Source organism: Boleophthalmus pectinirostris, unplaced genomic scaffold (genome assembly GCF_026225935.1).
Source record: "Boleophthalmus pectinirostris isolate CB_2022bp ecotype Guang Dong unplaced genomic scaffold, ASM2622593v1 HiC_scaffold_17, whole genome shotgun sequence".
Lineage (NCBI taxonomy): Eukaryota > Metazoa > Chordata > Actinopteri > Gobiiformes > Gobiidae > Boleophthalmus > Boleophthalmus pectinirostris.
In genome coordinates, this window is record NW_026571115.1 from 35,239,292 (window position 1) to 35,255,115 (window position 15,824).

A 15,824-nucleotide genomic window follows, 5' to 3' on the forward strand; every position below is an offset into this window, starting at 1 on the left:
GTCTTCCAAGACGTCTTCTATCCTTCCTTGGGTTCTTTCATTCACTTGTACAACAGAAGGGGTGCTGCTGCGTGCGCGCGTGTGTTCCTCTCTGTGTTTTTGTGTGTGTGTACGCGCGCTTCGGACAATGGACCAGTTTAAAAGCGCGTGATTAATGATTGCTACGCGTATAATTCTCGCATTTTTCTTACGAGGAGGTGTCATCCCCGTCTGTCTTGTCCACCAAATAATAATGGTGAACTTTTTTTTTTTTTCTTCTTCTTCTTAGAGGTGGGGGATAGCGTTCAACAATAATATAAAAAAATCTGTTCCTTCATTCACAGAAGCAGAAGGAGTAGCTGATAAAAGGGGGGGGGAGGGAGGCCTAAAGAGTACGGATGCCTGGTTGGATTGCATTGTGCGCGCTGTCAAACCGTGCGCAAATTCATTTATTTCACGTGGGACCGAGGAGCTTTGGGGCTTATTGCAGCGCGCGGCCGTGTGTGGAAGCGGGTGGATGTTGGTAGAGGTTAAGGAGGGGGTGGTTCGGTTCAGAAAACGCGCCTGGTGATGGTTTGGTTTGGGTTTGGGTCGGTTATGCTCCATAGATGACAGCGGCGGTAGACACAGATATTACCCCGGTTAAAGGTGAAGCCGCCGGGCACGCGGAGGAGGGGAGTGGGACGTTACAGCGGCGTTATGCAGGTTCCATACAAATAATTCATGGGCTGCAGTCATGGCAACGGACCCCCATAACTAAATGAATAAAAAATATAACGAGAAATGACAGAAGAAAGGTGCAGCATGTGGATTTGCGTACGTGCTTTCGTCACAAAATACAGAAATACGTAAATAAATACATACATAAACGCGTAAATGAATGCAATAAAATAAAAAATCAATTGTAGAAGTCATTGAAAAATTTAGAACTGATTTAAAAATATTTGTATAATTATTTTACATTTTTAAAACTCTGCTTTGGACATTTCTGGCTTACTAATTTGAAATAAAAAATTAAAAATAGCTTTAAAAATGGCAAATATCCATGAATTTTCAAACTATGACAAATTAGGACTGCTGTCAAAGCGATTGACAATTTAAAATCCTCAAAATGCTCCGTAAAACACTCAGATAAACTCCACGTGTCCATAGATTCTGATATAACCAGGTTAATCGTTGCAAATTGTAAATATAGGACGTACCTTCACGTTTTTAGCACGCATTAACCGGCTCGTTATATGCACACTTAGAAGGTATAACATTGCACCAATCCTAAAAGCAAAGACATCAATTATTCAAGCAACTGTAGCGGGCTCCGTGTGCGCAATACCGAATCGTGGCCATACTTACATTGTCCTGTTCCTACACTGTTTAGTTTGCAATAAGGTGCTATATTAAAAGTCCAAATTGGATAAAAGCATATTGGGTTTATCCTCCGAATGGAAAGCCAATCTAATAAAGCCTGCGCGCAAACGGTGACCAAAACAAAAAAAGCCTGTGCGTAAAGACGTCTATGGCAAAGCTAAGAATAACAATATGCAGCGCGCTTTGCCTTTCCTTATGGCAATTACGATTATTAATATGTTTACGTAATCCTTTCTTTTCTATTGGATAGCACGTGAGGTCTGTTTTTATAGCTTTGCATGCACCATTTGAATCTCTTCCTTTTTATATTGCACTTTGGCACCCACCGTGACAATGAAAAGACGGGGTTGCGGTTTATCATTATAAAATATGGATTATGTTTATTGTTATTACAGCTATAGCGGTGCGAACGCGACACCAGATAAGAAAGTGTGTTTGTAAAAAAGAAAAAAGATGCTGTCAATGTCTCAAGTGCGCAAACGTCACCGGTGTCTGTCTAAATAAAGCGATTAATAACAGCGCAGGAGAATGCAGTACAGAGTGGCGCGGGGAGGGCTTTTGGCGCAAATGCAGCGTCCGTTCCGAGCCCGCAGTGCGTTTTTTTTTTTTTTTTTTTTTTTTTTTGCGCCAGGAGGAGAGGTCCGTAAATAGAAAGAAAACAGATAAATGGTCAGAGCGAGTCTCGGTGGCACGGGGCCCGCGGAGGAATCAACCAACAAGTAATAGGGAATCTTCGACGGGCCGCGGAATACGAGCGCGCCAAATTGGGGGGCACACTTTTTTTGTTTAAAGTTCACGGCGAGGAATGCTATTTTCTCGCGCCCCCTCCTTCTCGTTCTATATTTTTCGATACCTGCTCTAAGAAAAGAAAATGAAAATTAATACGGGAGCCGCGCCTTACAAAAGAAGCCATTCGTCTTGTTGATTATCTATTTGGTTGTCAGGGTTTGAGCTATGGCGCCTGGCCCGCTCCCTTTTTGTAATATATAAAAAAAATAAAAACCGCACTGCGCAGCGCTGCGAAGCATTGAGCGAGAAAAAAACAACACTTGTGTGAAAATTACACTCATTAAAGCATTAAAAGAGCACGAACCGAGAAAGTATTTTTAAAAAGTATGGTAGGTAAAAAGTAAGGGGCGGGCTTTTTTTTTTTTTTTTTTTTTTTCTTTTTACGCAGAGAGCCAGGGCGCGCGCGGATCTGAGCAGCCGTTAAATGAACGGGAGAACGGGAGTGAAACGGAGGGACGGCGTGTGATTTAAAACGAGATTACACCACGTAATGTACCGAGATCCGTCACGGCGCGGGCAGATTAATCATGGCGCGCTCCTGATTTGCGCAGACAGCTCGGTGCGTTTGGAGCAAAACCAACAGAGAATGAAATCAAATGGAGCTTCGGAATCTATCTTCACGCGCGCCACGTCAAAGAATGGTATCTAAAGTCAAAGCAGATGACTAGTTTTTACGCACAAGAAGATGGAGGAGATCGTGCGTAATGGCGAGAGATGTCCCACAGAAAACTACATTTGAAATAAAAAAAAAATACAAAAATACAAAAACAAAAATACACCGAAAGAGAACATTCAGATTTTCCACTCATTTATTTAAATTTCTATGTACAAATAGAACACTGAAGCAGGAAAGAGCGACGAATACATTTGAGGGAAAACATTTTTTTTCATTATTAATATTATCATCAAATAAAACTGATCTTTGGAATGTAAATAAAATAACACTTTACTTAAAATATCTAAAAGAGGAGACTAACAGAAAATAACAGACATGCAATTATAAATGTTTCCATATTATCTGAATGTCCCCAACTTAAATTACATTTGATATTATTTTTTTTTATTTTTTTTAACGTACAAGAAATGCTTTCGTAATGCAGCTCATAGGTTTCTATAAGTCGTCACGCTATTTCAAAAAATAGAATCACTTCATACGAGCAAATAAACGAGGTAATAATCGTGATCGTTGTATAATAGTGCTTACATAAAAACAAATGTGAGTGCTTTTTGTTCTGACCCTGTATGAGAGCGGGAGTGGAAACATGCCTTTTTGGAGACGTGTGTGCGTAACGGAGCGCAGAAATGTGTTCCAACAGCAGCGTGTACAATCAAATATTCCAAAAAAACTAGAAAAAAATGAAAAGCTATGGCGCCATTTGGATCACATATGTTACAACAACAGCATGGCTTTTTGATGTCTTATATTTATTTACGCGTGCGTCCGTGTGTGTGTGTGTGTGTGTGCGTGCGCGCGCGAAAGAGAGAGAGAGAGAGAGAGAGAGAGAAAGAAGAGAGAAAGAAAGAGGTGATTTTGGGGAGGGGTGCAGAAAAACAGAAGGGAGGTGGAGTGGAGCCGCCGTTTCACCCCTTTGCTTCGCAGAGTAAACATGACAAATGGGCCCCGGGTTTGGCGTGATTAAAGATGAAAATGAGAATCCATCTTCAGCCAAAAAATATATATAAAAAAAATAAAAAACACAAAAAGCATGCACGCACGCACACGCACGTACGTACAGGTCTGGAGCCTACCGTTTACTGTCACAAAAGACACGGTAAGGAAAAGCGATTGGAGCTGCCGAAGTGTTCTCGGTTCCTTCCTTGCTTGCTTTTGTTACATTTCTGACTCTGAATTATGAATTATGTGTCTCTCCAAAGTAAAACAGTGTCATTTATAGTGAGTAGCATAGGCAGCAGTGACATCCTTCCGAATCCAAACGCAAAAAGCTGTCCAAACACGTCTCAACCGTAGTTTATTATAGGCTTTGGGGGGAGGCAACACCACACGGAAAGGGTTAATTCACCAGTCAACGGGCTATAGAGGTCCGCTTGCCCGGCTCTGAGACCCGGTAAGCCCCTGCGAGTTCGTACTAGTGCCGTTGGAACCGGAGCGGACCTTGGTGTTGGGCAGCTTGTGGTCCTTCTTCCATTTCATCCTCCGGTTCTGAAACCATATTTTGATCTGGCGCTCCGAGAGACAAAGAGTGTGCGCGATCTCCACTCTGCGCCTGCGCGTCAGGTACCGGTTGTAGTGGAACTCCTTCTCCAGCTCCAAGACCTGCTGGCGCGTGTAGGCCGTCCGCGAGCGCTTGGGTTCTCCTCCCGTGTAGTTTGAGCTCACTACAAAACACAAGGGATCCATTAGTTTATCCAAATTACGCACAGGATGAATGCAAGCGCGCTGCGTAAAGTTATAGACCCAAATCTATTTTATCACATCTTTTTTATGTGGTTATAGGCAATAGCTGTGATATGTGTAGTCTGAGCTCACTGCAAAACGCAAAGGGTGTATTACTTTATCCAAATTACGCACAGGATGAATCCAAGCGCCATGCGTAAAGTTATACACAAAACGTTATAGCTATATAATACAGGGTTAGGCTAGTTAGTTTTGAATTAGTTTATCCTAATTAGGCACAGGGAGGACGAATCTATGAATCTATTGTTATTATTTATGTCTAGTTATATGTTATAGCTGGGATAGGAGTAGTTGGAGCTCACTCCGAAACACAAGGGAGCAGTTAAGCCCCTTTATCCAAATTACGCACAGGGCGAATTCAAATACACTGCGTAAAATGGTGGATTCAATAGTTGTTAATACTATACTACTTGTCTGTGCGTTATAAGGTTATAGGTAATAGGGGTCGTTTGCCATCCATCCATTCGTTTATCCAAATTACGCACAGGAGGAATACAAATACACTGCGTAAAATGGTGTATCCAGTAGTTTTAATACTTGTCTGTGCGTTGTAAGGTTATAGGTAATAGAGGTCGTTTGCCATCCAGCCATTCGTTTATCCAAATTACGCACAGGAAGGATACAAGCATGCTGCGTAAAATTATAAATCCAAACATAGGCTTTGTGTTAGCAGTAGTAACCACGTTGTATATGCATAGATAATAGTTGTAGTAATAGTTTAAACGCACTACAAAACGCAAGGGATCCAGTAATTTATCCAAATTACGCGCAGGACGAAGACAAGCCCGGTGCGTAAAATTATACACCAATACATTTTTATGAGTTGTCGCTACGTCATAGGGTCAAAGGTAATAGTAGGATGTTCACTTCATTCTTTCCCGGAATTTCTCCCTAATATTTGTGATTTATGGAAACGCTACGCTGCCAAATGTCACGCACGAGCCCCGCGGCAACGTCCTGACGCTTGTATCCAAATGTTGTGATCTATTGCAAAGCGCGCCCCCCGTTTTCCTGCCCTGACAACGCTCCGCGATATGACGGGGCACTATGCTGCAAGAAGAGGGGGAAGCGCTCCAGAAGTACGCACGGCCGAAGCAAATTAGAAAGCAATGCATTAAGTACAAATGATAAAAATATATGTGGTTAACCGTATCTTGTAGAATGCACAAGCGATAGAGCGAGCAGGGAGGGAGGGAGGGAGGGGAAGGGGGGGGCTAGTGCTGCTGCTACTTCACTTCACGACGCCATTGCCATTGAAAAACCTAGGTAATGATTCAACAAAAGACAAAAAAACTACAGACAAGCTGCCAAACTGCTCAAGAATAGCTCTTTTCTTACCGTGCGCTCAGCGACCCGGTCAAAGAAGCGCAGCCGCCAAACGAGCACCTATCTCCCCTTTCCCCCGAGCGAGAGGAGCGGTCCGGAGCCACACACTCGCTTTTCTACCGCCTTTTACGAGCTGCGCCATAAACATGAATATTTCAGCTGCCATAAAACTTTCCCTCCCCCGGAATAAAGCCCGACAGACTCAAGTACATCGTTTATGTAAGCCCACCACTTAAAATCAAATTACCAAAGCATAAAAGGTAACTTATGGGCTCGCGCGGAGTTGTCATAAAGCGAGGGATTAGCTAGGAGACGCGCTCCGGATCGGACTTCACACGGCACCTAGGCGAAGAGGTGTAATAAAAATTTATGGAGGGTGTAATTATATTGGCCCTGCAAAACACACGCTCGTAAATCTTGACCCAAGGGCTACACTGCGGCTCAGGCAGGGAGAGGGGAAGACACCGGACACCCAGCACGAGCGTACAAAGCGCGCACGGAGCGAGGGGGAGCGCGGAGAGGAGAGACAAATAAGTGGCACGTACCGATGTTTACGTGGACTTTCTTCATCCACGGGTACACTACGGGGTCCTTGCGGGCGCTCGGGGGGGAAGAAGAGCTTTGACTGTGCGGCGTTTGACCGCAGGACGGAGGCGGAGGAGGGCTGGGTGTCACCGACTCGCAGCGGTGACTCTGCTCCGGGAGTGGAGTGCTGGCGGTGGTCGGAGGGAGGACGTGACCCCGGGGGGACATGAGCACGGAGGCGGGCTGCGCGGCGCGCTGGCACGGCGTGAATGGCGGCTCGGCTCGCTGCGGTGGGTGCGCATGATGGTTCTGGTGGTGCGTTGGGTGGTGGTAGAGAGAGTCCGGCTGGAAGGCAGCGGGCTCCTGCCGCTGGGAGCTGTAATAGTCCGGGGAGTGACTGGGCAGATAGTCGCTCTGAGAGTACTCCTCACACGGTGGAAACTTGGGGTCCACATAGTTGGAGTTGATCAAATAGGAGCTCATGGCCATTAATTTCTCTTTTTGTTGAATAGTCGGCAAATATATAACTAAAATTTATATCTCATCGCTTTACTCTTCGGTTATTCCTGTTCCGTTGAACCCTCCTACTTTTCTGTCAAGTGAACAAAGTTAAGAAGCCACGTGACGTAGTTTGGCCAATGGCTGCGCTTCGGGACGGACCCCGGATAAGGAAATAGGATTATACGCGTGCTCATCATCATATGGCCTCAGTTTGTGACCACTTTGCCCTGTGCCCCCTCCCTCCGCGAAGCCCCCTCCTCGCATTTCTGCACAGTGTATGGCGCAGCGCACAATAACAAGCAATACAACGCGTGAGATTCAATTAGCAGCCCTCTGTGCGACTCATCTAATACCACTGTGCCTCTACAAGTTTGCATTCTGCCCCATAAAACATTGCTTTACACGTTTGGGTACAGTTGTATAATAAACTACAGTGCAGCTCCCTTTCTCCAAACATCTCCCCTTTTACGCACGACTTCAAATAGAGAAATAATGAGAGCGCTTGAGGGGATTCGAAGTGGCGCCGGCACCACCCCTCTGTGTACATTTGGGTGTGTGTCGGGACGTACTTTTCCATAACCTTTACTTTCTTTTTCCTGCTCTAATCACTAATAAAGACTCGCCACCGCGCAGCCCGCAGCCACTGTCAGAGACAAATCTGGCTTGTTTAGGATCGATAGAAAATTCATCAACTAATTCAGGTTACCGGGCTCCTAAATCACGCGCGAACCTTTGCATTCAGAACGAGTCCCTTGTTTGTAAAAGAGGCACACACTGGCTCCCCTACCCGCATGTTAATTCGCGCCTTGGAATGGGTTTTTCCTGCTGTTTAACATCCCTGGCATAGCAAGCTCCCTCTCCCGGCGTCATATGCCACGTCCGGAGAGTCAGGCTGCCTTGCCCTTGAGCTGTGCTGGAATACACGGTTCCATTGTGCGCCATTTCCCCCCCTGTGCCACTCACAAGCTGCCACGAGTAATATCCTTGCGTTATTGGACCGTTCTTAGCTGTTAGAAGGACACAAACGGCGTGCCAAACCATTACGCACACCTATTACCAAAACCACGCTCAAGATACAGGTTGTGAATGCGTAAAAGTGAATTGAAAGCACCCAAAACAATTAAATCCCAATCTTGAAATTCACTGTTATCGCCACGGACACACGCAGCCACGGGGAGAAAAAAAGAAAAAAAAAGAAGATGGAGATATCTTAAGCCTTTGTTTCTGGAAAATTGACCGTCTCCAAATCGAAACCTGACCCCCCCTTCACGCGCGTTACTCCCACACCCCCCCGCCCTGTACGCCTTTCCCTCCGAGATGAACAGTAGAGACGAGCGCATCATTTTTCACCCGGAGACAAATAATAAATAAAAACGAGGCCAATTCGAATCGCTGCTGCCCTTTACAACTCCGGGGCGCTTGGAGGATCGAAACAAATACGAGGAAGCAATAAAAGAAAACCTCTGAACAGTCAGGGTGAATTGTAAAATGACTAAAATATTAAAACAGCACCAAACTTATAAACCGAAGTTGTGTTATTATTTTTTCCCAAACGAAAATACAACCCTGTGTAGCAACATGGTGTAAAACGACCGAAACAAAACAGAAATATGAATTCGTGGAGCTCGGGCCTACACGCTAAGAAGTCGTTCCATCGCTGCCGTCGTGTATAAATCCACTATATACTCCCCTAGAAGCGAATTTGTGATTGTTAAAAGGACTCCCACACAAATCCGGATCTACAGGGTAGATATAGAAGACAGCGGATCTCAGGAGGCGCACGCCAGCCACCTTATTGCTTCATAAAAACCTGTGCGTAAAAGGCGCCGAGCAATATCCCCCATCCATCTGTACCGGCTCTCAACCCCTGACCTGCGCGCTGCTGGGGGCTACAGTCTCCTATTTCCCCCTCACAATATTGTACAAAGACGAAAAAGACATAAAAACGCCACTGGACATATGCTTTTGTGTATTAAAAAGCGATAAAATTACGCACGGCCTTAAGTGCAACAAAGGCCAATTGTCCGCGTATGTTACTTCAAAAATACGCACGTGCAGAGTGTAAATACTACTACACAGGATTATTTATAGCTTCACTACAGTTAAAAGTCATATTATAGTAAGAAGAAACGCAGTAGTAGTTGTTAGTAGACACCTGTACCGTTAAACACACACCTTTTCGACAATATTAATACAATTCATTACGCAGAAACGCGAACAAAGCAACATGGCACGTTGGATATCACTTATAATAGCTAGACATATTTTTCAATTTCAGTCATGGCAACACATCCCCATTATTTATTTCAGGTTGAGTGCTTTCATAATATTTGTAAAGTAAATGTTCCCGAAAAGACGAAAAAAAAAAAAAAAAAAATCTGAACGCAGCCAAAAATGTAATTAGAAATAAAGTTGCAATTACGGCAAAAAGATAAGAAGGAGAAGGAGAAGGAGGAGAGGATTTGGCAGTCGGAGTGGCGCGCGCTCTAGCGGAATGATCGCAGTTTAATGAAAGAAAAGAGTGATTGCCTGGCACCGGGTAAGCCACTGTTCCTCTCATCCTATCAGGCCGCGCTCTGGCTCATGGCACTGAAGAATAGATGGAGCAATGAATAAATGAATGAAAAAGCTTTCACTTAGAACAGGACGTCTGCGCGAGTCTCGGATAACTGGATTAAAAAAGTGCAGCGAGTTTGACGCACCAGGGCCTCCGATCCATCTCCGGATCAGCGCCACGGTCTGCCTTTCGGTCAACTTCGGACAAAAAACACCAACTTTACGGTCAACAAAGAGAAAACATTTTAAAAGTTTACGAAAATTCAAGGTTGATACATAATATTGTCAGTGTAAAACCATAAAACATTTAATTTGACTAGAGAATCTCCACAACTTGGCATTGCGTAATAACAAAAAGAAAAAAAGAAAAAAAAGAGACACATTCAGATTCCAAGGACGCACAAATCTCTCATTGCGTGTGGCCATCAAAAACACCACAGCCCTGATCCATATCTCCATTTGACACTTGTCACGATATCAAATTTAAAAAAAGATATGCAACTCTGTCAAATAAACATGATGGTTGAGAATGAACCGTGAAACCAACTGAAACACGGATACGGAATCAAAGACGAAAAAAAAATAAAAAAATAAAAAATCAGCAAAACTTGACTAAACGAAAATGTTGGACTTTTGAGTTTTGGCATTCGTTTACACTCCCAGTCACTGAAGAAAACACCAAAAATGAAACGTTTCCTACAATAAACTCTCAAATGCCTTCTTGTTTTTTAAATGTTTCCATGTAAATATTGCCAATTTAACGTCACAAACATCCAGACATCCAGACATACATACATGCACAGATAACGCTCATGTAACACAATTGCGTAATCAATAAGACATAGACACAACACAGAGAAATTCCGGGAACTTGCATGGCGAGTTGCTATCAAAAACACGACACGGTTGGTTTAAAATGGCTCCAATCACCGAGCTGTTGATATCAAAAACAGAACTGAAGCCCTGTGTTGTTTTTGACATCAACAACTCGGTAATTGGAACCATTTTGCACTTCGTGATCTCAAAAATTAGCCTCATAAAACACAAAAAAGTCATTCAGCGAAATCAAAACGTGCTGCGTAATAAATAACGAACCGTGAACCTAACCAAATATGAAAATAGAATTAAAATCGAGTCACATTTGAGTTTGGAAACGCAACGGAATGTGCACAAAACGAATCCTTCCATCATTAATCATTATATTTAGGCCTATTACGCAATAACTTCTTAAATTTTAGACTGATTCGTAACTCTAAACACGATTATTTGCGTAAATGTTGTCAATGCTCCCAAAATGTTGCGCAATCAAGGTGAGACTTGTGCGTAATTGGCACAATCGTCCCCAAAAAACGCCATCGCCATTTCAAAATCTTATCTCTCTTCTTAGCTCTCTTTATTAAATTAAAAACATTAAAACTACATGATCTCGTACATAATCCAAACACTGCAATCGTCATGTTTAAGGGTCACAATCAGCTCCTTCAGTGTATCCAAAACATGTCCAAACCCAAAGAAAGTGAGTCCAATCTGAGAAGAAAACTCGTGTGAGGAGCAGCCTGAAGAGTCGATGTGTCTTAATCTGTGGAATAGCCACGATGAAACTTTAAAAGGCTCAAAAACTATTTCCACATTTAAAAAAAAAAAATAAAATAATAATAATAAAAATAAGACCAGAGTTATAGAGAAATATCGAAAAATAAACACAATAACTCATATTTTACGTCATGGAACTCACAGAATCACTGTAACCCTCGATTATATTTATTTTATTTAAGTGTATTTATAAACCAGTAGGCATAAATATTAACATGTGCATGGTCTGTGTGTGTGTGTGTGTGTGTGTGTGTGTGTGTGTGTGTGTGGGTGTGTGGGTGTGTGGGTGTGTGTTTGTCTGTGAACATCGATGTGTATTGGATTGTGTGTCTGTATTGTGTATATGTTTATACCAAAAGATTTAGGGACGTTTTCTTTCCTGAGCTCATAAAAAAAAATTGTTTTGTGTTGTTTTTTTCTGTAAATAGTTCTGTTATCTTGTCTCCTGTTTTATGGGGTTATGTGTTAATAGGGTTTTGGCAAAATAATTGTTAAATTTCAGCCTAAACCTCTTCAAAGTGTAGAATAACCTTAGTGATATGCATAACGAAACTGCTTCATTTTTGCGTTAAATCGTTGTAATATGATGCCTGATTGTGTTCATGTTAACTAACTAACCAACTATCTAAGGTAATAATTGCTTGAAACGCTCCTCGTGCCATACGTGAGCACCTAAATGTGTATAAATGCAGGGAGTGACAGCTGATGGAGCCATAACCGCCATGTTGGAGCTGTGCGCCGGAGCCCAGGCCCTGCCCTCAGTCCTCGCTCCTCGCTCCCACACCCGGAGCAGCACTACTTCTTCGGCGGTGTCCTCCCCTCCCGCTCCCGCCGCTCTCCTCCTTTGTTTCCCTCGCATTGATTTTGTGACACTGACACTCTCTCCGGCGGCTCCCGTTTCCTCCCAGAGCCGGCTCATACATCACCGGGGGCGGACAACAAAAGCCCGGGGAGGAACACGGAGGAGGCTCGTTAAGGCCGCGGCCACCCTGCTCCTTAAACCGCGGTGATTACTCTGCTGTGACGTACGTACGCGCAGGTGTAGGTGGGTGGGTGCGTCGTAGGCAGGCAGGTAGGTAGGTAGGTGGGTGGGCGTGCGCGCTCCCTCACCTTGACTCCCCCCGGGGTCACGTATCGATCAAGGCGCGGCGCGGACACGTCTCTCAGCCTCTGTCAAGTTTGTCAGCAGTCGCTTTTGTTGCAGGTTTTCAAGCCGAGGGGGGCGCATTGTTCCCAGGGCCCAGGTAAAGGTCAATGTGGCAGAGCGTAAGGAAGAGCGCGAGTAAAAAACACACACACGCACACACACCGGGGCCGGAAACGCGGGGCCCGGATACTCCAGTGCTAACAAGCGCCCCCCAGCTCCGGTGTCAGCCAGGCCATTTAACATCAGGCTGCTTGGTAAATGCGTTCTAGACTCTTCTACCTATCTATTTTTATCGATCTGTCCGTTTATCTGTCCATTTTTACGCATTTACTCTTTTACGCATCACTTTACGCATTTACACATCACTTTAAAACACCTCTAACCTTAATACACTGCCAAAAAACAATACCTATCTAAGTTAAAATGACTTAAATTAAGATTATTTCACTTTATTTGACTAGATTCATCTTGACAAGCATTTATTTTGTTTAATTTATTCAATATTTTACCAGGTAAGTCAGTTTTTATTCACACTGACGACCTGACCAAGAGGCAAAATAAAACAAAAACACAAACAGAAAACACTCACACATCAACACTAACATGAAACAGTGAATAGAGATGTAACATTAAAGATATAAACGTGTTAAAAACGTGTGCAATGATCCTCAGGATGGAGTTTTTGAAAGTCGACAGAGGTAAAAACGAACTAAGTAAAATTATCACCAATGGAATAAGTGTATTTTAAGTACAAAAAGTCACATCATTTACTCTCATCATGATGACACTTTCTATCTTAACTTGGCTAGATTTTGTTTTTGTGGTGTAATGAACCAATAAACTACTCTAGTAACTATATTTAACTACCTTACATGACCTAGTGACCTAATCTTGCATCATGCGTAATAAAATATTTCTTCTGTATCCATTATTAATCAGTTTGCGCTCTATTATTGGCCATTAAGATTATTATTGAGCCTAAACGCTGATCACATTGTTGATTTCATATTATCTTGCTTGTACTTTAGATTGCAACACTGGAATTTCACCAGTGCAGGTCAAATAAAGCTTATCTTATCTGCCTGTGTGTTTGAAATGAGCCTGATTTGATCCACGTGCTGTGCGTAAAGGAGCGCAGGCCTCAAAGATAGAGCTTTACAAGAAGTGAAAGTGTTTTTTTGGTAAAGATAAAATGTTTGACTTTACGTTGTTTAATTGTAGTTAAGCGTATTGTTAGGACCGTAATGTCGTAATGTGGACTCACGGATTGAGACGTGTGACGCATGACGCAGCGTCCGTCCAGATCGATAAACGTCAGGGATGGTCGTGAGTCAAAGTGAGTGAGCGATGGAGCCATTATTTATTTATATATTTATTTATTTACTATTTTAAAAAGAAAAAAAAACAAAGAAAAAAAAAAAACAAAAACATGCCAAAGCTAAATATATATATATATATATATATATATATATATATATATATATATATATATATATATATATATATATATATATATATATATATATGAAACAGACAACACCCCCATAAAAAGCCCCAAAAAGCCAATAAATAAATACATTTTAAAAAGCAAAAAAAACAAAAAAATAAAAATAGAAAAAAAAAGGCCAAATAAATAAATAAATAAATAAATAAAATAATAAATGACAACTATATACTTTTTTTTTTTTTTTTTTATTCTGCAATACATTAGATGACACAACAAGACAGTTCAGTTTAATAATATTGACACGTCCTCTGTTTTGATAGTCTAATTCTTCATATTATAGGCCTTCACTTGAGTACAGAGTGTAAAAAAAAAAAGCGTGATTCAGTGTGAACGTTTAACACTGGGGAGTGTGAAACATGTGATCATATTCGGGGGGAGGAAACGCCAGCCGTTCGAAAATATTGCAAAAATGTCTGGCCCGATCCTGTTGCAATTCCTGCCGCGCGCTCAAGTGACTCTAACGCCACACAAATCTATCATCAAATACCCATGAACGCCGTAATCCCGCAATTCAATTCACTCTTTGTAGACCAGAACGCCTTCTACGTCACAGCAAAGAAAACGAGACGGGCGAAACGCACGTCTTGCCCTGCTGTGCCAAATTAAAAAAAGAAAAAAAAAAAGTGCAATGTGTGTGTGGATACGTGCATGTGACTTTTATGGCCTCCACTTCCGTTTGCAGCTCAAACAGAACACGCGCGTGCGGAGGGCCCACTTCCACATGCAGCGTGGTGGAAGAGAGAGGATTTTGGAGAGGGGAGGAGGGTGAGGAAGGAGGAGGAGGAGTAGAAGTGGAAGGAGTAGTGTTATGGTGGTATGAAAGCAATAAAATATTCACGAAACGGAAACGGGATCCTGCGAACACATAACAGCGAGGTGTCAACACAACGCGGCGCCGATGTAACACGTTTGGTCCAAAGTTGGTTTTACGCACAGGCACAAAACACCAAGCTCAAAGCATTACAAACAGGGACTAAACCAGGACTAGACTGGGCCAAACCAAGACTACATGAGTTCTAAAGTAGGTTAACGTAGTGCTATTTGAACTGGTTTGGTCTAAAGTTGGTTTTACGCACCAAGCTCAACGCGATATAAACCAGGATTTAACAGGGACCAAACCAAAATGACCAAACTAAGATTACGGAGTGCTAATTTATCACGTTTGGTCCAAAGTTGGCTTTACGCACCAAGCTCAACGCGTTATAAACTAGGATTTAACTGGAACTAAACCAGGACCAAACCAAGAGGACTAAACAAGGATAACGTGTTAAATTAGCACTACGTAGAGTCTAAATTTGGTTTAACGCTACAGGCTAAACTGGGATTACTAGAACTGGTTAGTGGACTAATTGAACTGGTTTGGTTCAAAGTTGGTTTTACGCACAGGCACAAAACACCAATCTCAACTCGTTATGAACTGGGACTTGATTGGAACTAAACCAGGACTTAACTAGGACTACGTAGTGCTAATTTATCACGTTTGGTCCAAATTTGGTTTTAAGCAAAGGCAGGAAACACCAAGCTCAAAGTGTTATAAACTGGGACTTAACTGGAACCGAACCAGGACCAAACCAAGAGGACTAAACTACTAAAAACTACTAAATTGGGACTTGACTGGAACGAAAACTAGGACTAGATCAGGACAAGACCAAGAGGACCAAAGTAGGATTACGCAGTGCTAATGTAACACGTTTGGTTCAAAGTTGGTTTTACGCACAGGCACAAAACACCAAACTCGATACAAACTGAGACTTAACTGGGACCAAAGACCCAGACCAAAGACCAAGACCAAACCAAGAGGGCCAAACTAGCTCAACGCGTTACAAACTAGGACTTGATTGGGACTAGACCAGGACCAGACCAAGAGGACTAAACTAGTTCTACGTAGTGCTAATTTAACACGTTTGGTCCAAAATGTGGTTTTACGCACAAACAGAAAATACCAAGCTCAAAACGATATAACCTAGGACTTAAATGGAACTAAACCAGGACTAGGCCAGGACCAAACCAAGACTATATCAGTTCTAAAGTAGGTTAAAGTTCTGCTGATTGAACAGGTTTGGCCCAAAGTTGGTTTTACGCACAAACAGAGTAGCTGAAATCGTGACAGGTTATTCCAG

At 42.7% G+C, this 15,824-nt stretch overlaps 2 protein-coding genes across 6 annotated transcripts in view; both read right to left on the reverse strand.

Annotated features, from left to right (window-relative positions):
• The window catches only part of hoxb3a (homeobox B3a), a 251,170-nt gene that overhangs the window by 141,723 nt on the left and 93,623 nt on the right, over positions 1-15,824 (reverse strand). The window lies entirely within an intron of this gene.
• hoxb4a (homeobox B4a) lies at positions 2,985-6,979 on the reverse strand. The gene is made up of 2 exons (XM_020925422.2): positions 6,421-6,979; positions 2,985-4,470 (listed from the first exon to the last, which is right to left on the reverse strand). The coding sequence occupies exons 1-2, from the start codon at positions 6,887-6,889 to the stop codon at positions 4,166-4,168; spliced, it is 774 nt and encodes a 257-aa protein (XP_020781081.1). The 5' UTR covers positions 6,890-6,979; the 3' UTR covers positions 2,985-4,165.

Bases quoted from the DNA above. Each gene is read 5' to 3' on its own strand.
- hoxb4a (XM_020925422.2), bottom strand. From the start codon at position 6,889: ATGGCCATGAGCTCCTATTTGATCAACTCCAACTATGTGGACCCCAAG. The intron at 4,471-6,420 runs GTACGTGCCACT...TGTGTTTTGTAG, and splicing joins GAAAGTCCACGTAAACATCG to TGAGCTCAAACTACACGGGA.